General features: G+C 43.4%; 1 protein-coding gene across 2 annotated transcripts in view; it reads left to right on the forward strand.

The window, feature by feature from the left end:
• The window catches only part of NCKAP1 (NCK associated protein 1), a 268,727-nt gene that overhangs the window by 220,156 nt on the left and 20,983 nt on the right, over positions 1 to 27,588 (forward strand). For both annotated transcript variants that reach the window (XM_033944817.1, XM_033944818.1), the window contains 3 exons: positions 8,770 to 8,850; positions 15,783 to 15,876; positions 21,806 to 21,922. In XM_033944817.1, coding sequence (XP_033800708.1) covers positions 8,770 to 8,850; positions 15,783 to 15,876; positions 21,806 to 21,922 — 292 coding nt within the window. The remainder of the gene's footprint in view (positions 1 to 8,769; positions 8,851 to 15,782; positions 15,877 to 21,805; positions 21,923 to 27,588) is intronic.

The raw sequence follows: 27,588 nt of genomic DNA on the forward strand, positions 1-27,588 counted from the left end.
CAACACCCCAAAAGTGATCTTACTTCCTCCCGAAGTTCCTCTCTCCTCTCCTGCAGTGTGGGTAAGCTGTCGGTGTACTGCAGCTTCTTCTTCGGCTCCAGATGAACTTGGAGTTACCAGCCCTCCTTCACTGAGGATCAAAGACTCCTCCCGGGTCCATGATGCATCAGGAACTCCCAGTACTGCACTGCTTCCAGGTTGTGGGGGTGGATGCCTCTGTTCCGGGCTTAACATCGCCCGAAGCTGCTGGCTGAGTTCGCCCGACGAATTCGGGCTCACCCCTGAAGTAGCCACCGCTGATTCGCCCGATCGGGCCAAAGCCTCCTCAATTGTGCTCTGCACCAGACGCGGTGCCGCTACCGCCGCTGGAGGGTTGCCGCGGAGGGCTCCTTTTCTCTTACCCATGTTGAGGTAAGAGAACTGCTAGTTCAACAAAAATAGCAACGCCGGCCGAGAACAAGAGAGGGAGCCTCACTCTCAGGCGTCCGCTCTCATCGCCATCTTGAATCTCTTCTCCTTTTTTCTTCTTTTTATTTGTTTTCGGTTCGTACCTTTTTGACCGGGTTCCCGGTCTTACTCTGGCCGCCTGGCCTTGTGGGGCCACAGCCGTCATTTTTCTTATGTCCCGGCCTCATTCCGGGTTTAAAAACTGTACTAAGTGCAACTGGGTTATCTCCATCACCGACCCTCATCGTTGGTGTGTGGAGTGCCTGGGTGCAGAGCACCGCACTGAGTCGTGCCCCCGTTGTGTGGCTTTGCAACTGCGGGCACTTCGTTGGAGGGTGGCCAAGATTCTCCAACTCTTTGGCCCCATGGATCCTGCAGGACAGGCTTCGAGCTCAGCCTCGGCGCCCTCGTTGGGCGCTTCAGCCTCGAAGTCCTCGGCCTTGAAGTCCCCGGCCTCTTCTGTTACTCCAGCCTCAGGTAAGTTTCCTCTTTCCTCCACAGGTGTGCCGGCAAAGAAGCCTACCTCTGAGTCTCATGTCAGTGCCACTTAATCGGCATCTTTGAGACATCATTCTAAGCGTGCCTCCTCACGTTGGGAATACTCTTCCTCGAGGTCGCCCCCGAAGGAGCGCACGCCTGCACCTAAGACCCAACCACCTTTGGTCTCGGTGCCTATGTTCGAAGACATGCTTCAGGCTATTCTTACCACGCAGCTTTCCTCGGTGGTGAGCCAACTGGTCCCGACTTCGACGCCTCTGACCTCGGTCTCGACCCAGTCTCGTTCTGACCAGCCTGAGCGTCCCCTCGTTTCTCGAGGCCCTGCCTGCAAGATTCGCCAGGTTCCCTTGAGTGATTCTTCACCCTCGAGTCACTTGTAACTTTTCAGGGTTCCAGACTAGGGGGTCGTTTTCCCCCGCTACTTTGTCGAGGTTTGCCCCTCCTAAAAAGCTCCGGACTTCTCCGCCCCTTCGGGGCAGGTCTTCGACCGCAAAACCTTCTAGACACACGCTTGTCCTCGAGTTGGACTCGGGGTTGTGTTCCCCATCGAGGCAGCTACCAGCCTCTAAGGGGCCTTCTTCGAAACCGGTGGAGGACTTTTCCTTTACCCAGTCTTCCCTGAGGCGTCGCCAGTTACTTCCTCGGACCCCGGGTTCTTCCCCGGCCCACCTAGCACGGGGTCGTTCCTCGACGCCCCCCAAACAGTTTAGTAGAGCCTCTTAAGTCTCCCATTCGCGGGACTCCGAGGCCCCGGCTTACTATTCGAGGGAAATTTCTCCCTCTTTCTCGGCTGCCCCCAGATCTCGCTCGGGGTCTCCTCAGGAGGATGAGTCTTCTTTTCAACACTCCTCCTTTACTCATTTCATCTCTGACATGGGTAGGGCCCTGAAACTGGACCTCCAGTCTGAGTCCCGTTATACCCAGAAATATCTGGAGGACATGGGTGTTGATCATCCGCCCCGTGAGGCATTGTGCTTGCCTTTGCACCAGGTTCTCCGGCAAACCTTTCTCCGGAACCTGGAGACCCTATGCGGTCACGGCCAATCCCTCCAAGTTGGAGTCCCGTTACCGGACGATTCCGGTTAAGGGGTTTGAGAGTTCTCAGCTTTCTCATCAGTTCTTGGTGGTTGAGTCTTCCTTCAAGAAGTCCAACCCCTGTAAGGTTTACGCTGCCGTCCCTCCTGGCCGAGAGGGCCGTACGATGGACAAGTTTGGTCGCCGTCTTTACCAAAACTCAATAATGGCGAATTGTGTCCTCAAATATAATTTTCTCTTCACGTCCTACCTCCAGTTCTGTGTGGACACCCTCCGCTCGTTCTGGGAGGACGTTCCGGATTCTCGGCATCGGGAGTTTCACCTCCTCGAGGAGACTCTCTCTAAGCTCCGCCTCTATTTGTTCCAGGCAGCCTACAACGCCTTCTAGTTGTCCTCGAGGGTCACGGCCTTTGCGGTCGCCATGCATCGCCTCGCTTGGCTCCGTCTTGTGGATATGGATCCGAATTTACAGGATCGTCTTGCCAATCTCCCGTGTGTGGATCATGAGCTCTTCGATGAGTCTATCAAAGCGGTCACCAAGCGCCTATCGGACCTCGAACAGTCCTTTGCCTCTCTGGTGAAACTTAAACCAAAGGCCCCCCGGCTCGGCAATACAAAATTCCTTTCTGGAGGTATCTGCAGAAATCTACTCTTGCGTTCTCTCAGCCTCCCCCGAAGCGGCCTTAACAACATCAGCAACGTCAACCTAAGGCCCAGCCGCCGGCTTCGGCAAGGACTGGGCCGTCTTTTTGACAATTCCGGTCCGAGCCTTCGGGCTCCCTTCCTCATGGAGCCTTCTCCCCTCCCTATCGGGGGTCGCCTCCATCATTTCTATGCCCAGTGGGAAAGTCTTACCACCGACAGTTAGGTGCTTTCTATCATCCAGGAGGGGTACTCCCTTCACTTCAGTCACATACCCCCGGACCTGCCTCCAAGAGAGTTTCCTTCTGCTTGGCCTCAGCTGCCTCTCCTTTTGCAGGAAGCTCAGGCCCTTCTTCGCCTTCAGGCGGTCGAGGAGGTTCCCCCGGACCAATGGAACACCGGATTTTATTCCCAGTACTTTCTGGTACCCAAGAAGACGGGGGATCTGCATCCAATCCTGGACCTCCGCGCTCTGAACAAGTTTCTGGTCAGGGAACGGTTCAGAATGCTCACCCTTCCTATTTTGTACCCCCTCTTGGACGAGGGGGACTAGCTGTGCTCACTGGACCTCAAGGAGGCGTACACACACATTCTGATACACCCGGCCTCTCTCCGGTATCTGAGATTCCGGGTGGGGGATCTCCATATCCAGTATCGTGTTCTTCCCTTCGGCCTGGTGGCCTCTCCGAGGGTCTTCACAAAATGTCTAGTGGTGGTTGCTGCGGCCCTGCGTCTCCGCAGCCTGCAAGTGTTTCCCTACCTCGACGACTGGTTGATCAAAGCGTCTTCTCGCCAAGAAGTTCTGCGAGTGACGAATAAAACCATCTTGCTCCTTCAGAGCCTCGGCTTCGTGGTGAACTTCCCCAAGTCTCAGCTCTGTCCGTCCCAGTCACTGGAATTCATCGGAGCGGTCCTGGACACGGCTCGTCTTTTCTCCTTCTTGCTTCGGCCTCGACAGGAGGCCCTTGTTCGCTTATGCCAGAGGTTAGCCCATCTGTCTTCGGCTCCAGCTCGGCTCATGATGGTTCTCCTAGGTCACATGGCCTCCACGGTTCACGTGAGTCCTTTTGCCAGACTTCACCTCCGTATTCCTCAATGGACTCTTAGCGTCCCAATGGAACCAGGATCGGGACCCTGTGTCTCGATTCATTGTCGTGACTCCTTTGTTGAGGCAGTCTCTCCGTTGGTGGATTCTCTCTTCCAATCTTTCCAGAGGTTTTCTGTTTCATGCTCCTCCTCCTCAGAAGGTCTTGACTACGGACTCATCGGCCTACGCTTGGGGGGGCTCATCTGTTCGGTCTTCGCACTCAGGGTCTTTGGTCCAGTGCTGACCGACTTTGTCACATCAATCTGCTGGAGCTTCGAGCAATCTTCCTCGCCCTGAAGTCTTTTTGTCACCTTCTTCGCAACCGAGTGATGCTGGTCCGCACAGACAACCAGGTCGCCATGTATTATATCAACAAACAGGGGGGTCCCCGGTCCCTGTGCCAGGAGGCGATGCAGCTCTGGGATTAGGCCATCCACCGCTACATATTCCTTCGAGCGGTCTACATTCAGGGCCAACATAATTGTCTGGCGGACAAGTTGAGTTGTCTTCTGCAGCCTCATGAATGGTCCATCCATTCCTTGTCCCTGCGTCAGGTATTTGCTTGTTGGTGGACTCCGGACGTCGATCTGTTCGCGTCCCCCCACAATCGTAAGTTGCCCCGCTTCTGTTCCAGGGTCTACACCCCACTCAGACTCGAGGCAGATGCTTTCCTGCTGGATTGGACAAACCTATTTCTGTATGCGTTCCCTCCATTCCCTCTGATCCTGAAGACTCTCGTCAGGCTCAAGTCCACGAGTGCCACCATGATCCTGATATCTCCTCGGTGGCCCCGACAGCTGTGGTTCTTCCTTCTGTTGCAACTCAGTTCCAGGGAGCCTCTTCTTCTGCCTGTTTTTCCTTCTCTGCTTACGCAGAGTCGGGGTTCTTTGCTTCATCCCAACCTTTAGTCTCTGTACTTAACGGCTTGATTCCTTGAGACTTAATGCCCTCGTTCCAGTTCTCACAGCCTGTGCTGGACGTCCTGGAGGCGTCTCTGAAGGAGTCCACTCGCCAATGTTACCATCAGAAGTGGACCCATTTCTTTTCCTGGTGTGCTACTCGACAGCAGGAGCCGTTGTCTGCCTCCTTATCTGCTGTCCTTGACTATCTGTTACACTTGTCTGGCGCTGGACTCAAGTCCTCCTCAGTTCGAGTCCACCTTAGTGCCATTGCTGCTTTTCATCAGCCGATTGACCAGAAGCCTATCTCTGTTCATCCTGTGGTTTCCCGCTTCATGAAGGGCCTTTTCCACGTTCATCCGCCCCTTAAACCTCCTCCTGTGGTTTGGGATCTTAACGTGGTCCTTGCTCGCTTCATGAAACCTCTGTTTGAGCCGCTAGCGCGGGCTCACTGGAAGTATCTTACTTGGAAAGTTGTGTTTCTTATTGCTCTCACTTCTGCCCATCGGGTCAGTGAACTTCAAGCCTTAGTAGCGGACCCTCCTTTCACTGTCTTCCATATGGTAAGGTGGTGCTCCGTACCCATCCTAAGTTCTTGCCTAAGGTTGTTTCTGAGTTTCACATCAACCAATCCATTGTTCTCCCTGTGTTTTTTCCGAAGCCCCATTCTCACCCTGGAGAGATGGCTCTGCATTCTCTTGATTGTAAGCGTGCACTGGCCTTCTACTTGAAGCGCACTGCTCCTCATCGTACTGCTCCCCAGCTGTTAATCTCTTTCGATCCTAATCGCTAATCCTAAGCGGACCATTTCTAACTGGTTGGCCGCTTGTATCTCTTTTTGTTACGTTCAGGCTGGTCTCTCCCTGCTGGGTCGAGTCATGGACCACAATGTCAGAGCGATGGCGGCGTCTGTTGCTTTCCTACGATCGACTCCACTTGAGGAAATCTGTAAGGCTGCCACTTGGTCCTCGGTTCATACGTTTACCTTGCACTACTGTCTGGATGCTTTCTCCAGGCGTGATGACCATTTTGGCCAGTCCGTTTTGCAAAATCTGTTCTCCTAAATTGCCAACTCTCCCTCCATACCATTCTGGTTAGCTTGGAGGTCTCCCACATGTAGAGAATATACTGCCTGCTTGTCCTGGGATAAAGCACAGTTACTTACCGTAACAGGTGTTATCCAGGGTCAGCAGGCAGATATTCTCGCAACCCACCCACCTCCCCATTGTTGGCTTCTTTGCTAGCTATCTGAACTGACACATTGAGGAGATGCATACCCTAGACCGGGCGGGAGGGGCACGCGCATATGCGCGAGCCAATCGCAAGCTTGAAGGTCTTCAAGCAAGTCTACTTGTGAAAACGTCCACTAGGGGGCTCCGTCAGTGACATCACCCACATGTAGAGAATATCTGCCTGTTGTCCCTGGATAACACCTGTTATGGTAAGTAACTGTGCTTTTTGATACAAAGACAACATGCATAGTGTTTCTAAAGGGAAGGAAAAATCAAAGGTAGTAGCAAGTTGTGGAGAATTAAAATGTGCTATAATTACACTGCACAACAATTTTTTGGTTAAGTCTTGATTCCTGAAAAGTTTTTGGTGATTATGACAGGTACCAACTTGGTATGCTCAAATATGGTTTTGGTTTTACTGCATCACGTAAGAACTATGAGAAATAGACATTTTTATGTTTACTGACAATAAAATATATAGTCAAGTTTACGTTTCGCACAAGCGACTAAATGAAACAGAATTAAAAGTGTTTTGCTCCCGAGTTTCTTTTATATTCAGTGTCTGGTGCATCACGTTGTAGCATCCAACAATAGTCGGCAAGCATTGACGGATTCCAATTGCCCTGGTATCGTTTCTCCATCGTAGCTATGTCTTGATGAAACCTTTCACCGTGCTCGTCACTCACAGCACCGAGATTTGCGGGGAAGAAGTCCAAGTGTGAATGGAGGAAATGAATCTTGAGTGACATATTGCACTTCATTCTCTTGTATGCTTTGAGAAGTTTGTCTACCAGCTGAATGTAGTTTGGGGCTCTGTAATTGCCCAGAAAATTGTCAACAACGTCTTTCAAGGCTTTCCAGCCAATTTTTTCCGGCCCAACTAACAGATCTTCAAATCGCTTGTCACTCATAACATGTCTGATCTGGGGGCCAACAAAAATACCCTCTTTGATCTTGGCATCAGTTATTCTTGGGAACATCTGTCTTAAATAACGAAAACCTTCCCCTTCCTTGTTCATTGCTTTCACAAAATTCTTCATGAGTCCCAGTTTAATGTGAAGAGGAGGCAAAAATATCTTTGTCGGGTCAACAAGCGATTCATGTGCTACATTTTTCTGTCCTGGAACTAACTTTTTACAGAGTGGCCAGTTCTTTCTAGAATAGTGCGACTCTCTGTCTCGGCTGTCCCATTCGCAGATGAAACAGCAGTACTTTGTATAGCCAAGCTGCAGTCCTAGTAACAGAGCAACGACTTTGAGGTCTCCACAGATATTCCAGTTATACCTGGTATACTGGACATACTTTAGTAACATTTCCATATTCTCATATGTTTCTTTCATATGTGCTGCATAGCCAACAGGTACTGAAGGATAAACGTTGCCATTGTGCAACAGAACAGCTTTCAGGCTTAACATTGACGAATCAATGAAAAGACGCCACTCTTCCGGGTTGTGATCACAACCAAAGACCGAGAACAATCCTTCAATGTCACAACAGAAACAGAGACTGTCGACTTGTGCAAAAAATTTGGTTATATCATGATGCCGGTCTCGAAACACAGAAATTTTCGTACCTGGTGATAGCAAACACCATTCCTGCAGTCTCGAACCTAGCAGCTCAGCTTTTGCTTTTGACAGACCCAAATCTCTGACCAAATCGTTCAATTCGGACTGTGTTATTAGATGTGGATCGCCTGATGAGGATGGTTCAAAATCCGGGTCAATGTCACTGTTAGAACCCTGCACTGCAGTTTCTTCATCTGGTTCGTCTAAGGTCCAATCCTCTGGTGGTTTCGGAACTGGAAGACTGTCATCATGTGGCATGGGTCTCATTGCTGAAGGCAGATTAGGATATTCAATTGACTTCTTGTTTTTGGCAGAGAAACCAGACACATTAGTCAAACAGAAATAACAGTCCGTCACATGGTCTTTCTGTTCTCGCCATATCATCGGAACAGCAAATGGCATCGTCTTTCGAGTACCTCTGAGCCAGGCTCTCAGACTAACAGCACATGTCGCACAGCAAATGTGAGGCGCCCATTGCTTGTCTTGATCACCTATTTTGCAGCCAAAATACAGATGATAGGCTTTCTTTACAAGGGCAGTCATCGAACGTCTCTGAGGCGTAAGTGTATATTCCCCACAGATATAGCAGAATGTGTCGCGGCTGTTACGACACCGACGAGACATATTGCCCGACACCAAAACGTCTATAGCATCAAGCTTACTTACTGTTATATTGCTACAGCTACTATACTACTATACTTTACTATACTGATACTATATACACACACGGACTATCTATATTAACCAAATGAGCAGGATCGGTGTATGGAAGCCACCATTATAGCATGGTGAGACAGCGCAAGCTCGTTCAGACCTGCCCAGACATGCCCAGGATGTCATCTTCCATAAAACAGCTTCCAACCTGGCTAGATTTTATGCATGGACATACCCAGGCGGCACAAACCGTTGTTGATAAGACACTTATGGGAGAAAAAATTGTTTGCATCCAAATATAAGAAAAAATCACGACAAAATTGAAGATTTCTCTGAAATGGTACGTGATGGGTAATTTTTGATGTAATATTCATGATCAGCACCCAAAATTCTATAAGAAACACCCAGCAGTGTTCAGGAAGCAAAAACTTTGTTGTGCAGTGTTATCTATATTATCATGTATTAAAGAAACATATTTCAGCGGTTACAGCTCGGATGCTCATAGGAATTCTATGAGCGTCGGAGGTGTTACCGCAGCGGCTGGCGCTAAAAATGCTAGCGCAGCTTTGTGAAAGAGGGGGGATAATTTTTTGTGTTTATCTATTACAAATATTTGGGGAAAACCTTAGCTTTGTTAAATACTGTGTTTGTTTTAAGATTACATCTTAGTGAATGTACATTTTCTATTGTGCTGTTAATTTCCTTTTCAGGTCTTATCCTACCACATTCCTTTTCTTGTCAGCTCAATTGAAGACTTCAAGGATCACATTCCAAGGGAAACTGATATGAAGGTAACACTTGGCATATGTTCAGCTGGTGATTGTGATACGATCTACAGGTACTACATGAATAACATTATCAAATGTGTGAAGTTGAAATGAAAAGTCCATACTGTAACTCAAAGCAGTTTTGTTTTAATGAGTTAATGCAACAAAAATCTACGAGTATCTCATTCCAACTACACTTTCAAAACTTCCAGATGAACTGTATATTATAAAAAATACAATGTAGAGAGACAGGATTCCACAACTTATAGCAAACAAACTAATAGGAGAACCACAAGAAAGACTATATAAAACCTCCATGCGTTCAGTCTGAATACGGCGTCTCTGTTAAACACTGCAGCTCATTTTTGATTGATGGCACAGAAATGAAGGCATATAGTTTTAAGAAATATATTTAGCATTGTGTGTCTGCTGTATGTGAGATTTAGTCTTGATATACCTATCTATTCTGTCTGCGAGCACATCACGGCGGCATACCTCAATTCACACTGGTTCCCAATACAAGCAAGAGTACAATTCAAATTCTACTGCCTACTTTTTAAAACCATAAACGGAGATAGTCCAGTCTACCTAAACAACCGCCTAATCCAAACTACCTCAACCAGACACAGGAGAACGCACCAACCGTTCACGCATCCCCCAGTCAGAGACGTCAAATGAAAAAACTGTACGATGGCCTTCTAGCCACTCAAGCAGCAAAAGTAGACTACCAACTCTCCAATTTACTGATAACGACTGCAGACTACAAATCGTTAAAAAAGAAATAAAAAAACATCCTTGAAGACAAACTAATACCGCAAGACTCATCCCAATTCTCTGAAGCAACTCGCTCTACTCTTCAATTCCTCTGGAACTAGCCAGATAACTTCTGTAATCCACCTTGAACCGCAAGGTATTGGCGGAATAGAAATCACTAATGCAATGTAATGTAATAAAATCTATGGGGCTTTAAGGTCATAAAGAAGGCATGGAGAGGCTCTTTGTCTCCTACAAGTTTAACTTTCATCAGCCTCAGCCTTCAAAGGCCCTGAAGTCACATCAGTTGCTGACATTGCATTGAGATATACAAACATTGATTTCCCTTCACGTGTAATTTATTTAACCAAATTTAGTGTAGCATTGGGTAGTGAGGTCAGTTTCTAAATGTTTTGAGAGAACAGCATGTTGCATGCGAGAAAACCTGGGTTGCTCAGCAGTAATGTGGCAGGCTATTACAGCACATGCCTACTGTGTGATAAAATATTGACAGCATCATTGCATGCCTTTCTTTGTACTTGATAGTTTGACAGTGAGTATCCTTATTTATGACCTGTTGTGGAAAGGATCAACAAGAATCCATTTATGTAATATAGACTTCTAATGGCTGTGATATTGGAATCATATTCTAAAATGCAGAAACCCTAGCTCTTGAAAGTTGTCATGATTTCACTTAAGGTAAAAAGCCTATTTCTATAAAGGTATTGTAAATACTTTCACAATTTTTCCATGATATGCCTAGGACCCATCTGGTATAAAACCTTAAACCACAGCACTAGTAGATTGAACTAAATCCATTAAACCACAGGTAACAGTGCAGTAAAAGAAGAATGGAGGAAATATGGTCCCTTACAATACAGTATCTTTTATATTGAAATTCTGTACAAGGAATCTATGCAGTTTACAATAAGAATTAAGTCAAGTTCTTGACATTACATTTTAAGCCCAATCTTGTGGTTGGTAGAGGAAAGAAGTGAAGAATAGGAGGTTGGCTATAGAGAAGAGATATATTTTGAGTTTCTTCCAGAAATCAAGGTAAGTGGTGGGTTGTCTAAGGTATGTTGGCAGTTTGTTCCAGTTAAGAGTTCCCCAGTATTCAAAGGTAGCCTCAAATATCATCTACCGCCAAACTTGTTGAGGTGATGGGAAGGACAGTTTGAAGCATTGTGATACTTGTGAATTGAAGGAGTGTGGGACTTTAATATCAGAAGTTAGTCCATCCAAGTTTTCTCCATAGATCGCTTTGTGAATCATGCAGGCTATCTTGAATTGCATTTGTTTTTTTATTGTTAGCCAGGGTAGTTGTTCTAATAGCAGACTTGCCCTCCTTTTAAAATTCCATTGATCAATAACTTGGCCACAGCACTTTGGACTCTCTGCCAAATAACCTTCACATTCTTGTTTAAAAGCCCAAAGTATAAGGCATCACGGTAGCAAATCCTAACTGGTTTTGGAGCTATTTGGAAAGATGAGTAAAGGTAGAACAGCTATTCCCCAGATACAAAGATCCACAAGTCTTGCTATGTTTCCTGGCATCCACAATGCATTTAATTTCTCTTTATCACCCAACCCCCATCCAAAAAGCCAGCAAGATTCAGGAATTGACATATAACCCAAATACTGGAAAACTGATCTGCAAAAGCTCACAGAATTTGGAACAGTCTCTGAACATCCAGGCACCTGCTGCTACCCTGACATTATCATTCAAGGGTGCCGGTCCATGTCAAGAGGAGATACTTGTTGAAAAGATGATAGCAGGTGGAGATAAAACTACAGCCTGGCCCATGGAGAAGGAAATGCTAGCTGAGGACTTAGAAAGTATGGATAAATAAATAAGCCAAATTAATCCCACACTGCTGAATGAGATTCATTTCATGTGATTTAGTGTGGGTCAGCCTTGAGCACTGCTGGTTAAAGGATTAGATTACTTGAAAACCTTTCTTCCACATGCCTTGTCTGTCAGATAGAAAATACAGTGCAGGTAAAGAAAAGAAAAAAAACTCTTGCAATGAAGTTAGACCTACCTACTGTTAATGAAAAGTGCAAATCAGGAAACTGAGGGAGAGCAGGCCGATTACTAAACATTTTTTGGGGGGAGGAGTTGTTTTAAGAGAGAATAGCTTTGAGGCAAATGTGAAGTATAGGGAAAATCTTATAAGGCAAGGATAGACAGCACAGTTCTCAAGGGCCACAACAACTCAGGTGGGTTTTCAAGATTTTCACAATGAATGTGCATAAGATTGATTAGCATGTATTGCTTCCATTGTATGTATATAGATCTCATGCATATTCATTGTGGAAATCTTGAAAACCTGACTGGATTGTGGTCCACAAGGAACGTGATAGGAGGGGTGTTAGGGTAAGGCTACTGGTGGTACTTTTCTAAATTGTGCTTAGGTTTTGTTGCAGCTTTTTTTTTTAACTTGTAATTAACTGAGACTCTCTAATGAGAATAGGGGTTGGTCTTAGTTGAATGTTCAGGCCTTATTGTATTGTTTTTGCTATTACCTGAATTGTTTTGAATATTTTTATGGTTTAAGGTTATACTTACTTATTTTAATATGTTGTGACTATTATTTATATTAAAGCTATTTTGGGTCCAGTAACGTGGCTACAAGTATTAAGCATCAAATAGAATTGAATATATTAAAAAGTAAGGAAATTGGAATGTGCGTTTAATACAGTCTTACACATTGGCTTGCATATTGATATGTTTATGTTTAAATCTTATTTATTAAAATGGAAACGAATATAGCATGTAGTGGAGTAGAATAAATGAGCCCTTCTGAAGGGTGGGAGTTGAGCATAGGTTAAGGCAGGGGTCTCAAAGTCCTTCCTTAAGGGCCGCAATCCATTCAGGTTTTCAGGATTTCCCCAATGAATATGCATGAGATCTATGTGCATGCACTGCTTTCAATGCATATTTATTGAGGAAATCCTGAAAACCCGACTGGATTGCGGCCCTCAAGGAGGGACTTTGAGATCCCTGGGTTAAGGCTACTTATGTTTGGGAAGCCCTACCATATCTCAGGAGGATCTGCTGGAAAATCTGGATTAAAATAAAAGGAATCTACTCCTAGAAAACAAACAAGTAGTTTTAGTTACTTTTGCAAAATGTAATTCGTTGCTACAGTGTTTTCCTTAGCCAAGTAACTAGTTAATTTAGTTGCTTATTTTAATTATCCTTGCTAGAGCATTCACAGTAATCACATACAGTATAGTCTCGGTTAACCAGTCTCACACAGCTGGTGTAAAAAAAAGGCCCACAAAGCACCAGTGGCAGCATCCTGAGCCGCAATTCTTCCCTCTCTCCCTCAAGCCCCAAAGCAGCTATGAACTCCCCTTCCTCCCACCCCAAAGCACCAGCGCGGCAGTGGTCCTGGGCTACAAAGCCCTCCTCCCTCCCTCCTTTCTGCAAATCCTGAAGTGGCAGAAGCAGGTGGCAGTTGTGAGCTGCAAACTCCCTCACTTCCTCCCTCCTTCTCTCCCTTCCTTACCTGAGCACAGCCGGTCAGCAGGAGGCAGCCTCAAAAGAGGCTGCTTGCAGCCATCCCTGGCAGGGCCTTTCCTCTGATGTGTCACTTCGGGGCTTGAGGGATGGAGGCAGGAGGGCTTTGCAACTCAGGATCGTTGGTGCTTTGGTGCAGGAAAGGGGGGAGAGAATTGAGAGTGTGTTAGACAAGGTTTCTAACACTCTCAATTAACCAGAAAAAGTTACTACTATTTCTGTAGCGCTACCAGATGTACGCAGCTGTACAGAGTCACAAAGAAGACAGTCCCTGCTCAAAGAGCTTACAATCTAAACAGACAAAACATACAAGCAGGATGTCATAGATATAGTTAAGGGGAGCAGGTAATCTGCTGGAGGGCAGTGGGGAAAATGTGGGTTTTCAGTCTGCTGGCTGGGTTGGCGGGCAGTGGGGGAAAAGGTGGGTTTTCAGACTGTTTATAAACAAAGTAAAGAAAGGGGTTTGGTGGACAAACTTGGGTAATTTATTCCAGGCATAGGGGACAGCTAGATGAAAGAAACAAAGTCTGAAATTGGCAGGGGAGTAGAAAGGTACAACTAAGAGCAGCTTATCTGAGGAATGAAGTTCTCTGGGAGATGTGTAAGAAGAGAGGAGAGATATTGAGGGGCAGCAGAATGAACACACTTCTAGGTCAACAATAGGAGCTTGAATTGTATGTGAAGGTGGATAGGGAGCCAGTGAAGTGATTTAAGGAGAAGGGTGACATAAATATAGCAAGGTTGGTAGAAGATGAGTCGTGTAGCAGAGTTTTGCACAGATTGCAGGGGGGAAGGGGGCACTGTGGGAGGGGGCACTGTGGGAGACCAGTTAGAAGTCCCATTTTTCCCTGAAAATAAGACCGGGTCATGCATTGGGAAGGAACCCTAAGACTCCGGTTGGCCCAGATGCCTAAGGCCTCTCCCTAGTGCATCCCAGAATGTACTGGGAAAGGGAAGGCTCACCATTTTGTAGTGGCGGGCTTGCTGGCAGGAGGGAGTGAGATAAAAGTGCGATGGCGTTAGGGGTGGAGTTGGGAAATGGCAGAGGGACCTTGGGGTGTTGGGGTGGAGTCAAGGATGCCGGGATGTTGGGGAGTATCAAGGGTAGTGTCGGGATGGAGTTGGGGAGTGTTTAGTGAGGTTTGGGGGATGATGGGGCCAGCGGCAGAAGGGAGTGGGCATTCCTCCTGCCTTGGACTATGTCAGGAAGGTTCGCCATTGCGGCAGGAGGAATTGAGCATTCCTCCTGCCATTGGCATTCGGGGGGGTCTTTGGGGCTTGATCTTAACTGGGGCTTATTTTGGTGGTAGGGCTTATATTACAAGCATCTTGAAATTGGGCACTCCTCCTGCCATGGACATTTGGGGTGTCGATATTAACTGGGGCTTATTTTTGGGGTAAGGCTTATTTTACAGTTAGGTCTTATTTTGGGTAAATACAGTAAATTGCAGTAATTTAAATGTGAGGTTACAAGAGTGTGGACAAGGGTCCGGGTAGTATCCTCAGAAAGGAAGGGGAGAAATTTTGTGATGTAGAGATAGAAGTGCCTTAGCAGTTTATTGAATGTGCATATATTATTATATATCAATATATATACACCAATCCCTGTGGGTGCTGGATAACTGAGATTCTACTGTATAACGGTATCCTTGTGGCCTTACTCAATATAGTGTTTGCAAATAGTTTAAAGAAGTCTGGCTATTCAGAGAATGTTTTGTGGAAGATTCTAATTTTAATTCAACTGCTTTTGTTTCCTTATAACAAATTTCAAGATGTGTGGAGGCCATTAATAGATTATTGTAAAGATTAAAAATATTCTTCCCTGTGTAAAATTTTAAGACGTTAAGGGGGGGAGGGGGGTGGGTATTTTTTGATTATAATTGAAACAAATCATTTTCATAAATAAATAAGGGAGGGGATAATATTTTACATTACGATGATCAATTATAGGATTTCAAGTGTATTTGAATGCTTAATTGATAAATGTCAATATTGTAATTGATTTAAGATTTGAAATGAATAAAGATTTAAAAAAAAAAAAAAATACCTTATGTTCTAAAGCGGATTACCATAATTGACTAGGTATAACTAGGATGTCACAGTACCATAGCACATTCAGCAGTCCAAATTATAACAATTATACATTTAAAAACTTCTAAAACAAATAGATAACTGTAATATCAACCCATCCTTGTTAAACTAGTAATTTATACAAATAAATTGCTATAGTGGCATAATTGAGAGCCATCCCTATGAAAATCAATTATATTCAGGTACGTTAGATAGATTGTGAGCCCACTGGGACAGATAGGGAAGATGTTTGAGTAATGGTTGTAAACCATTTAGATAACCTTGATAGGCAGTATATAAATACCTAATAATTATTATATATTAAAGAATGTCTGAAACAAATTAGTAGTTTTTCAAAAGTAGAAGACTCATTAAGTGCTTTAACTAAAACCCTACTATAGTTGTTATTACACTAAAACATTGATTCTGAGTTGCATTAAATTTTCATAATCTGAACATTGAAGCTTTGAAAAGTCGGTTGATTTTATTAATTTTTATTAGTTGCTGTAGATATACTATATTGTGCATCTAGAAACTATTTCTGAAGCAAATAATTTCATAAACATTGAATCTGCTAAAACTATGTGTTACTTTATCATCTCAGGTTGCAATGAATGTGTATGAGCTCTCATCAGCAGCTGGATTGCCATGTGAGATTGATCCAGCTTTAGTTGTGGCACTGTCCTCTCAGAAGTCAGGTATGTTTATATGGAAGCTTGTTCACTTGGAAGTGATCTCAGCAAACCGAGCACCACATATAAATAAAGGTTAAAAAAATATGGGGATGGTAATCAACCTGCAGTGATCAATGAGTGTAGTGTGGGTTTTTTTTTTTAATATCTGGATATTCAACACTGGCCAGTGCTTAGATTCTAACAATGAATATTTGGATATAAAGCAGCTGCAAGCATTGTTCTCTCTCTCTCTTCCCCACCTCCCCCTCCCCTACACGGGAACAGGAATTTGCTGCAGAGAGGCGGCTTCCGAAGCAGGCCAGTGGCAGCAGGCTTACCTCATTGCTACTGCTGCCGGCTGCTCAATCTTTAATTACAGCGGTCAAGCCTAGGGTGGGGGAGTCAGGAGAGCCGACTAAACACAGACATTTTTGAAAAACTGTCCAGGCACATGGATGGTCCTCATAACAGAGGACATACCTGAGTTTTTCTGGATGTCTGGTAACCCTAGTTATACTTCTTTAGCATACTGCATATTTACTGAACCTTTGTACTTATGATTCTATAACTTTTTAATTTTTTAACACCATGTAGCAATCATTTAACAGTATATACGAGATTTCGTGTCTCTTAAGAATGTAGTATTTTGTGCCATTCTGATTTGGCAAAATCATACTGTTTTGATGACCTTGTCCTTTTGACAATTGTATTCATTAACCTCTGGAAACAGTCCTCTCTGGGTGAGGGAGGGAGGGGAGGCATGGTTCAGTCTAAGCCTTTCTAGACAGACATTCAATCTGTGCCAAAGTATGTGTGGTGGTATCTTGGTCTGGAATTCCGAGTATGAATCCAAGGTCATAAAATTTATGTAGGACTTGTTGGTATGCGATTCCATTACCAAGAAGCTGCCTGATGTGATGAAGCAAAATTTTTAAAGATGCTTGCTTTTCATCCTGCTAGACCAGTGTTTCTCAACTCGGTCCTGGAGCACCCCCTTGCCAGTCAGGTTTTCAGGATATCCATAAGGAATATGCATGAAATAAATTTGCATATAATGGAGGCAGTGTATGCAAATCAAGAAGCTGATGCATATTCATTGTAGATGTCCTGAAAAACCTGACTGGCAAGGGGGTGCTCCAGGACCTAGTTGAGAAACACTGTGCTAGACCACTCCAGACTGACAGGTTATGTCACCCTACCATCAGATGAAGGCAGAGAATCTGTTCACTATTGGGGCTGTATGGTTAAATCTTTGGCATGACAAAGAAATTGGATTGCAGTATTTTGGAGGGTCTGTAATCTTTTCATATTTGCCTGAACAATATTTGTATAAGTGACATTGCAGTAGTCGAGCCGTGATATCAAAAGGAGGAAACCATATCTTGCTAAGGACATAAAGACCTGAAGCAGTTCAGAAAAAATTGTTAAAAATGGTTTGAGGCTTGCACTGCAAGATGTATGAGATGACCTGAAGATGGAGGAAAGGAGAGACAGAGAGGTGATACTATACAGACATTCAAATATTTTAAAGGTATTAATATACAAACTAGCCTTTTCCAGAGATGGGAAGGTGGTAAAACTAGAGGATATCAATTGAGGTTGCAAGGGAGGCTGACTCAGGAAGTACTTTTCCAGGGGGTATGTGCTCAATACCAGGAATGGTGGAGAAGAAAATGGTAACACAAAATGAAATCTGTATGTAAAGAGAATGGAACCAAACAAACTTAGTAGTGCTTAGATGGCAACTCCAGTAATTGGGAAGCAAAGCCAGTGTAGACAGACTTCTACAGCCTGTTCGCTGAAAATGTCAAGGACAAATCCAGATGAAATATGCTTATGTAGTATTGTATTATATCAATGGTTCTCAAACCTGTCCTGGAGGACCACCAGCCAGTCAGGTTTTCAGGATAGCCCTAATGAATATGCATGAGAAAGATTAATGGAGCCAATCTGTTCCATGCATATTCATTAGTACTATCCTGAAAACCTGACTGGCTGGTGGTCCTCCAGGACATGTTTGAGAACCATTGTATTATATATTTTACCATGAGTTTATCTTGTTGAGCAGATTGGATGGACAGTACAGGCCTTTATCTATTATCTACTATGTTACTATGTAAAAGCACATAGAAGAGTGTGCATAGTCAAGTAGCTACAAACAGAATATAATTTTTGGAGCATGAAAAGACATCAGAGTGGGGATAACTGAGGGACTTTTCGAGTGACCCAAAATCCAACAGGCTACATACGGTTTTCTCAGCATTTAACACTAAATGGTTAGAGCAGAGCCAGGAAGCAACAGAATCTAGACAATGATATAGCAGAAATCCCATATCTGGATTAAGAAGAGTAGTATAATAAACCAGTAAAATGTTATCTGTGTAGTAGTAGGCAATGACACGGAGCTCTTGTACTAAAGCAGAATTAGGAAAATATTGAACAGGAGGGATGACAGACTAGATCCATGAGGCATCCTACAACTTCAAGTTTCTTCACAATGTTATCCGGTATGAACTAATTGTTGGCTGTAGTGGAACATAAATGACTTAATTGTAAGAGCTGAAATAGAAAATGTAGAAGACACATGGAACCAATAGTCCTGAAAGAAAGAACTAAACCATGTCATGACCTGTCTGTAAAGACCTATTTTCCTTAGGCAAGATAGTAACAGTTGATGGTCCACAAGGCCAAACACAGCAGAGAGGTCCTGAGAAACTGCAAGGCCCACTCAACTAGTGTATATGACTCTATGGACCTCATTAAGGAAAGATGGCATCAATGTCTCCATGCTATATATATTCTGCCTAGAAACCACTGTCTTAAGATGGGGATATCCTCTGATTTTCCACCTGTGAGGAAAACTGAAAGAACACCACTGTTTATCAAGTTGTGATAAAAAGCATTGATGAGATATAGATTTAAAGTTTGAAGGGAATGTTAGATCTAGTGAGGGTTTTAAAAAATTGGATGAACAATAGCTTTCTTCAATAAGAAAGCACTTTATCCAATTAGCTAGTAGATTTCATCATCTTCACTTATGCCTGAGTTGGGTTGACTTGACTCTTGAGGATCATGGCATGTCTCACAATGTCATAGCCATGGCTGCATCAATAGCCCAGTTGAGATCAGCCTTCATTTAGGGGATTTGCAAAACTGCAATGTGATGTTCAGTCCACACATTCACATCATACTACTGCCTTGAACAGGATTCTTGACATGAAAGATCGTTTGGTCAGGCAGTTCTGCAGAATTTGTTTAGAGTCTAGAATCTAACTCCACCTTCATAGGTCCGGTTTGTGTTCTGTTTTAAGCTGCACTTGCACAACAGGAATGTATGTATGAGTTTAGTTTAATTGGTTTCTGGTTGGCCTTCCCGGTTGCAAGTCTCCATTGTTTGTTGTTTTCAGTGATCCTGCTAGCTAGGGATTCCAGTATGTGGCTATTGATGTCCTATTTGACCTTGGAGAAAGCAAAGTTACTCACCTACAGTATTCTCCGAGGACAGCAGAAGATATAGTGCCACATAACCTCCTACCTCCTCTAGGATTTGTATTATCTAAGATTGTATTCAGCCTAGACTGAATGGTTTAGGCATACAGGAACTTGTGTTTTTATACACAGAACTACATGGTCCTGTGTGGTTAAGGTAGGTGGGAAGTTATGAGTGAGTTATGAGTTGGGGCTGCCAAAATCCTCTAGAAAATTAGAACACTGGGCAGAGTCTATACCGGGACTTTGTTGGATGACATCACCCATACATGGCAATAAGTGTCCTCAGAGAACACTTGCTACAGGTGAGTAACTTCACTCTACTTTAGCTAGGGAGCTTGTTGGTAATCAAGCAGAATCATGAAAAATTCAAAATATCATCCTTTTATGAATTTGGTTTATGCAAAGTGAGTCATTTATTATTGAAATGTTTACTTGTCAGCCGCCTCTTTTACTTAATAATGTGCTGCCTTCTTTGCAAATACATGAGTCTAAGTTTGAATACTGCTGGTAGCTTAGCAACACATGGTGGTAACACATTCCGAGTGTGTAAAATTTTCAAAAAAAACCCTCATAGTCTAGTTGCCATTCTTTCCATAGTGGCCCCACAGAGATGGTACGAGATAGGTACTTAGGTACTAAAGTACTGTATATGTATTTTACTTCTTACTTTCATTTGTAAGAGTTGAACATGGTTCTTTTTGGCATGTCCCTCTTCCCTTAAGGGTAAATAGAAATCAGACAGTAAAATTCCTCTTTCTAATCTAAAAATGAAAAAGATATTGCAACCAAAATATATATCTACAGGGTGAAGCAAGAAAAAGTAACCTCCTAAGAGTTTGCTATTTTCTCAGCAACCACTTTAAATTTTAATGAAAATTTTAAATACTTATTTAGACATATTACTATTAGACATCATTTAATTATCTTAAGCTACTCATATGTTGATATTACTAATATTTTTGCACTTAAATAAATGTTTGAACTAAAACACAGTAAAATAGCACCATTCGAGTGATACAGTTAACGTGTTAGAATTTCAGTTGCTGTGAATACTCTGTGTCGACCCCAGCTTTAACACAGGCTTTCAGTCACTTTGGGAAGTTCTTAACAATCTTGTTGATTGGTTCCTATAGTAGGATGTCCTAGATCATCTGTAGCACTTTCTTGAGTTTGGTAATTGTTTGCACTTTGGGTAGAGCTTGTAATAATCCTCCAACCTTGTTCTTCAGCCTAAGATCTATGTCATGACTATGGGCAAGATTCACTAAGCTCACCTTTGCTGGTTGATCCATGGGCAATCTGTGGCAGAGTCTTCCCGGGCGTCCTCATGCAAATTGAAGCGATCGGTGGCACACCCCAGAGCGATCCTGACGCATGCGCAGACCATCTTTTTTACCTATAGATGGTCTGCACATGCACGTGCTCTCTGCACAAGCGAAAACAGGAAGGAAGGAAGGGAGGGAAGGCTTTAATGGAACAGAACATGCTTCTGCCCATCTGCATGGACACAGCTGTAGGAGTGACGGGGAAGGAGAGAGCATCCCTGGCTTTTGGAACAGAACACACTTTTTAACCCTTGGGTTAAAACCACGGGCTCGAAGGGCGGCAGAGAGCAAGGCACTTTTGCACAAGGGAGATGTTTTGTTTCAGGGCTGCAAGGCTGGGATTTCAGGGCGGCAGAGAGCAGGACAGTTGGAAAGGACGTGAGCGACTGGTCCTCAGCAGTCGCTTCTTTTTTGATCGGCCAGCCCAGTCGGTGTTCCTTCTTTAGTGAATCGCTGCCTTCCTACTTTGCATGCCATTTTCCCTCATTTGCATGTGCAGATTGGATCGGTAGGAAGGTTAATAAATCGGGTTGGGGTCGCAAACTGTTCGGGACATAGTAAGCTTAGTGAATCTAGGCCTTAGTCATTAACAGTAAGTTGGTAAAACCCCACCTTCCCCTGTTTTTATTTTGTTGTTTTTTTGTTTTTTTCGAATAATGTTAGTTTTACAGTGCAAATATTTTTTAATATGTGAAAATTGCAGGGTGGTCATGTTAAAAAAAGTCTGTAACTTTGTCAAGTTGAAAGATCATCTCATTCCATTTGGCACATAAACGTAGATTGTAACAACAAATAAAGCTGTAAAATTTGATGTTGAAATTCCAAGTAGTTTCTGAGAAAACAGCATAAAAACTCTAGGGGGTTACTTATTTTGCCTCACCCTGTATATCTATTTTTATTCATTAAATAAATGAAGTAATATTTTAAAAATAGTGTGCTTACACAAGATTTTGTTTAACGATTATAAACTATTCAGTGTGATATACTGTGTGTGTATATATATATATGTATATATATTTCTATTACTGTATATAATTAAATCAGCAGGCCAAATTTGACCTATTTAAAAAGAGACAGTAAATGATCTTAGGCATGATTGCTGTTGACTTAACTAAAAACATCTTTATCATTTTCAGAAAACATCAGCCCGGAAGAAGAATACAAAATTGCCTGCCTTCTCATGGTGTTTGTAGCAGTGTCCTTGCCAACTTTGGCAAGTAACTTGATGTCCCAGTACAGTCCTGCTATTGAAGGTATAGTAATGCCAACAGTGACATTTTTAACATGGAGCTCCTTTTACAAAGCCACGCTAGGGCCTTAACGCGTGGAATAGTGTGCGCTAAATTGCCACGCACATTAGCCGCTACCGCCTCCTTTTGAGCAGGCGGTAGATTTTCGGCTAGCGCGCACTAATCCGGTGCGTGCATTAAAAATGCTAGCGCACCTTTGTAAAAGGAGCCCATGGCTTTAGTGTGACCAAAAGAACTCCTTAAACAATGTAAATTGTAGGACACATAGAATAAACCAACAATGATCTAAATATATAAGCCAGAGAGAAACTTTTAGTAAGATTGGCTGCATCACAGAGTAAAACTCTGAATAAATATACATGTGTTAGATCAATAATATCTCTCTTATACCTAATTATCACCAAACAGTTTTCCTTTAAAAATTCAATATACTTTATTTATTCCTTTCTTTTTGCAGCCCGTCCTCCCCAAGAGCCCAGAACAGGTTAGAATAAAATAAAATTAGGTACTTAGAACTTCCCTAACTATCCCAAAGGCTCACAATCTAGCTAAAGTACCTGAGAAAACAATTATTAAACAGTAAAGATATAACAAAATTCCAAGAATGGTAAGGGATATCTCATACAATATACAGTACAATACAGTGTCTTATATACTGCAGTTCTCTAAAACAGTGGTTCCCAACCCTGTCCTGGAGGACCACTAGGCCAATCGGGTTTTCAGGCTAGCCCTAATGAATATGCATGAGAGAGATTTGCATATAATGGAAGTGACAGGCATGCAAATCTGCTCCATGCATATTCACTAAGGCTAGCCTGAAAACCCAATTGACCTAGTGGGCCTCCAGGACAGGGTTGGGAACCACTGCTCTAAAAGATCTGTGCAGCTTACATTAAGAACTGAATCAAGTTCTTGATGTTACATTCTTAAGCCTGATCTTGTGGCTGTTAAAGGAAAGAGATGAAGGACTGGATGTTGGCTATAGAGAGGTATGTCTTAAGTTTCTTTCAGAAGTCAAGGTAAGTGGTGGGTTGTGTTAGGTGTGTTGGCATTTTGTTCCAGATAAGAGGTCATTGGTATTCATAAGTAGCCTCAAATATCTTCTTCTACCATTCTTATTGAGGAGATGGGAAGGATAGTTTGAAACATTGCTATACTTGTGAATTGATTTTCTGTGGAACTTTAATCTCAGAAGTTAGTCCATCTGAGTTTTCTCCATAGATCGTTTTGTGAACCATGCAGACTGTCTTGAATTGGATTCGTTTTTCATCAGCAGTTAGTGCAGTTGTTCTAACAGCAGACTTCCCTCTTGAACCAATTCATTTTGAAAATTAGTCTGGTGGCAGTGTTTTGTAATAGTTGCAGTCTCTTGAGTTCTTTCTCTGTAATGTTATAATATAATGAGTTAAGAATAGTCCAGGTATGGCTTTAGGACAGATTGTGCTGCTGTCCTGAAACTGGCCTGGGTTAGTATCAGTCTTATTGTTCTCAGTTGTCTCATCTTAAAGAAGAATCTTTTTACTAGAGAGGTGATATGTATGTTGAAGGTTAAGTTCGAGTCTAGTTTATCTCGCAGTACTTTGGAGGTATTTTCTGTATTTAGTTTCTCCCTTGTCATCAGTTCTAGTTCTGTGCTAGGTAGAGAGTTGCAGTCTTAGAACCATAATACTTTTGCCTTTGATTTGTTAAGATTAAGGAAGTGTCTCATTGTCCATGTGCTAAGGTCATTGATAGTACTTTTCAAGTAATTTAGGGTATTATCTAAGAATTTTTTTGGCTATACAAAGAATGAGGTTCAACGTGGATAAGTGTAAAGTGATGCATGTCGGTAACAAAAATCTCATGCACAAATACAGGATGTCCGGGGCGATACTTGGAGAGACCTCCCAGGAAAGAGACTTGGGAGTTCTGATCTACAAGTCGATGAAGCCATCCGCGCAATGTGCGGTGGCGGCAAAAAGGGCGAACAGAATGCTAGGAATGATAAAGAAGGGGATCACGAACAGGTCGGAGAGGGTTTTCATGCCACTGTACCGGGCCATGGTGTGCCCTCACCTGGAGTACTGCGTCCAGCACTGGTCGCCGTACATGAAGAAAGACATGGTACTACTTGAAAGAGTCCAGAGAAGAGCGACTAAAATGGTTAAGGGGCTGGAGGAGTTTCCGTACAGCAAAAGATTAGAGAAACTTGGCCTCTTCTTCCTCGAACAGAGGATATTGAGATGGGACGTGATCGAAATATTCAAGGTACTGAAGGGAATAGACTTAGTAGATAAAGACAGGTTATTCACCCTCTCCAAGGTAGGGAGAATGAGAGGGCACAGATTCACAATCAATAATAAAGAATCCACATTAAAAACTGAAAAAGGCTGATTATCGTGGTTAATAATAATTTAATAATAATTTATTTTTATATACCGCCAAAGCCATAATAGTTTGAGGCAGTTTGCAACAAGAAGTGCTGGACAATCATTGGATAAAACACAATATAAAATCATCAGTACATACATACAGTGTAAAAGTAAAACAGTAAATCCTTAACTTACAAATCGATTAAATAATTTTGTTTTTATAAATTTTCTAAAACTAAAGTAAGCTGAGGAATGCATAATGATATTACCCAACCATTCATTTAGGGCCTGTTTTATAAAGCCGCGCTAGCGGCTGCAGTGTGGTAACGGCCCTGAAGCCCATAGAGATTTAAAGGGCTTCGGGGCTGTTGCCACGCGGCAGCCGCTAGCGGGGCTTTGTAAAACAGGCCCTTAATTTACCTGCCTGGAAAGCAAGAGTTCTATCCAAGAATCTTTTAAATCGACAGGCCTTTATTGTAGGATAAGTGAACATATGAATTCTACGAGTAGGCCTGTTAGAACAGTTCAGTTTAAAATGAGAGACCAGATACGTAGGGGCCAACCCAAATATTGATTTAAAACAAAGACAAGAGAATTTGAACAGAACTCTTGCTTCCAGGGGCAACCAGTGTAATTTTTGACAATAGGGACTTATATGTTCCCATTTTTTAAAACCAAAGATCAATCTAAGAGCCGAGTTTTGAATTACTCGAAGTTGTTGAAGGGTTTTCTTGAAAGTTCCCAAGTAAATGATGTTACAGTAATCAAGCATGCTTAGAATATAAGATTGAACCAATAAACGGAATGATACAGCATCAAAATATTTTCTTATGGATCTAAGTTTCCATAATACTGAGAAGCATTTTCTAACCAATGCATCTATATGTTCCTCTAAATTCAGGGATCGATCCAATGTCACTCCCAAAATTTTTATGGAATAGTCAATTGGAAAGACCTGACCATTCAAAAAAAATCAATAAATCTTTGATTTTGTCATTTGGGCTTGCCAGAAAGAATTTGGTTTTGTCAGAATTGAGTTTCAGTTTAAATTCACAATACAATTTGTTTTAAAATAAAAGACAGATGATTCTTTATCTCAGAAGTCAGGTTAGTAAAAGGAATAACTATAGTGATATCATCTGCATAGATATAAAATTTTACTTTTAAACTTTGCAGTAAGTTCCCTAAAGAGGTAACAATTTACAATTCACAGCTCATACGTCCAGAACTGAAATATCTTTCTTGGCTGTATTAGTCATCAAACAATAAGATGGTTTACATACTACAGTGTTCACTAAATCTGTGGACAAAAATAGCTACCCACAGTACGGAAGTTGTCATCCATGATTGGCTCAAACAAGTCATTCCGATAGGCAGTGGCATAACGAGGGAGTTTGGCACCTGGGGCAGGGGCAGACGGCATTACCATGCTGTGCATCCCCCCATACTTCCTCACCATTTGGGTGCCTCCTGCAAACCTCTTGAAATGTTCACTGGCACAAGAAGTATCTTCCACCCGCTGCTCGTGCCAGTGTCAGCTCCCTTCTGACATCACGTCCTAGTCCTGCGAGTGTTATTTTATTTTGTAAAGTGCCAATTTGCAGAATTGTAATGCTATGTTTTGACATAGTTTGAGATCATTGATTGAGCCATGTCAGTGAAAAGCATGGAGTTTTCAAGTGAAACTCTGAGCCATTGCAAAGTTCGTATTCCTACAGAAGAAAACTCCAAAGAAAATCCATGAATGTATATAAACACTGAGTGAAAAATGCCCATCATACCCCACAGTGAAGAAGTGGTGTGCAAACTTTCAGCCTGGAGATTTTGAGGCCGAAGATACAGTAAGATCTGGGAGGCCTCAAGATGGTGCCAACTACTGAAATTGTTGACCATGTCCATGACCTGATTTTATTAGATTGGAGAATATCAGTTAAAACAATTACTGAGACACTACAGATATGCAGGGAACGTGTTGGGTGTATAATCCATGAACAGCTGGGTATACAGAGGCTGTCAACTAAGTGAATTCCTAAATGTTTGAATGCTAACAAGAAACAATGTTGAGTGGATACTTCCAAGTTGAGTTTGCAGCATTTTCAGATAGCTGGTGCCAACCTTTTGGAATGACTAGTTACTGCTGATGAAATATGGTTACACCACCATGATCCTGAGAGAAAACAGTCCATGCATTCAGGTTCTCCAAAGCCAAGGAAATTCAAGACCCAAAAGTCAACAGGAAAGGTCATGGTCACAGTGTTTTGGGATCAGGAAGGTGTTGTAATGACTATCTTCCAAGGGGTCAAATAATGCAGAATACTACTGTAACTTGCTATGCCAATTAAAGGAGAGGGAAGCTGCAGAAAGGAGTTCTTTTTGTAAGATAATGCACTTGCTCTCAAGGCTGGCAACATTTTCAGTGCATAGACCATCCACCCTACTCACCAAATCTTGTTCCATCTGACTATTCTATTTCCAGACCTTAAAAAGAGTTTGAAAGCATGACAATTTTTGAGTGCTTCAGAGGTGATCACAGCAGCATTTCAGTGACTAGACATCAGAGTAGTTAGTTACAGGGTGGAAGGGTTACAGAAACATCAGACGTGTCATGCGACTTAGGGTGTGACTTAGGGATAAATATGTGGAATAACTGTAAGTTTTTCATGGCTCCACATAATTCCATTCTTGGCTGGCCTGAGAACTTTTTAGCATCCCCTCATAACAAGGACATCTCAACAGGTCTGGCACATTTAGCTTCCCAAGTCAGGCATATATACCGTATTTTCGCGGATATAACGCGCGCGTTATACGTGATTTTACGTACCGCGCATACCCCTCGCGCGTTATATGGCTGAGCGCGGTATACAAAAGTTTTTAAACATAGTTCCCACCCCGCCCGACGCCCGATTCACCCCCCCAGCAGGACCGCTCGCACCCCCACCCCGAACGACCGCTCGCACGCGCTCCCACCCGCACCCGCATCCACGATCGGAGCAAGAGGGAGCCCAAGCCCTCTTGCCCGGCCGACTCCCCGACGTCCGATACATCCCCCCCCCGGCAGGACCACTCGCACCCTCACCCCGAAGGACCGCCGACTCCCCAACAATATCGGGCCAGGAGGGAGCCCAAACCCTCCTGGCCACGGCGACCCCCTAACCCCACCCCGCACTACATTACGGGCAGGAGGGATCCCAGGCCCTCCTGCCCTCGACGCAAACCCCCTCCCCCCAACGACCGCCCCCCCCCCAGACCCTCCGCCCGTCCCCCAGCCGACCCGCGACCCCCCTGGCCGACCCCCACGACACCCCCACCCGCCTTCCC

The sequence above is a fragment of the Geotrypetes seraphini genome, chromosome 5, assembly GCF_902459505.1.
Source record: "Geotrypetes seraphini chromosome 5, aGeoSer1.1, whole genome shotgun sequence".
NCBI classification, from domain to species: Eukaryota; Metazoa; Chordata; class Amphibia; order Gymnophiona; family Dermophiidae; genus Geotrypetes; species Geotrypetes seraphini.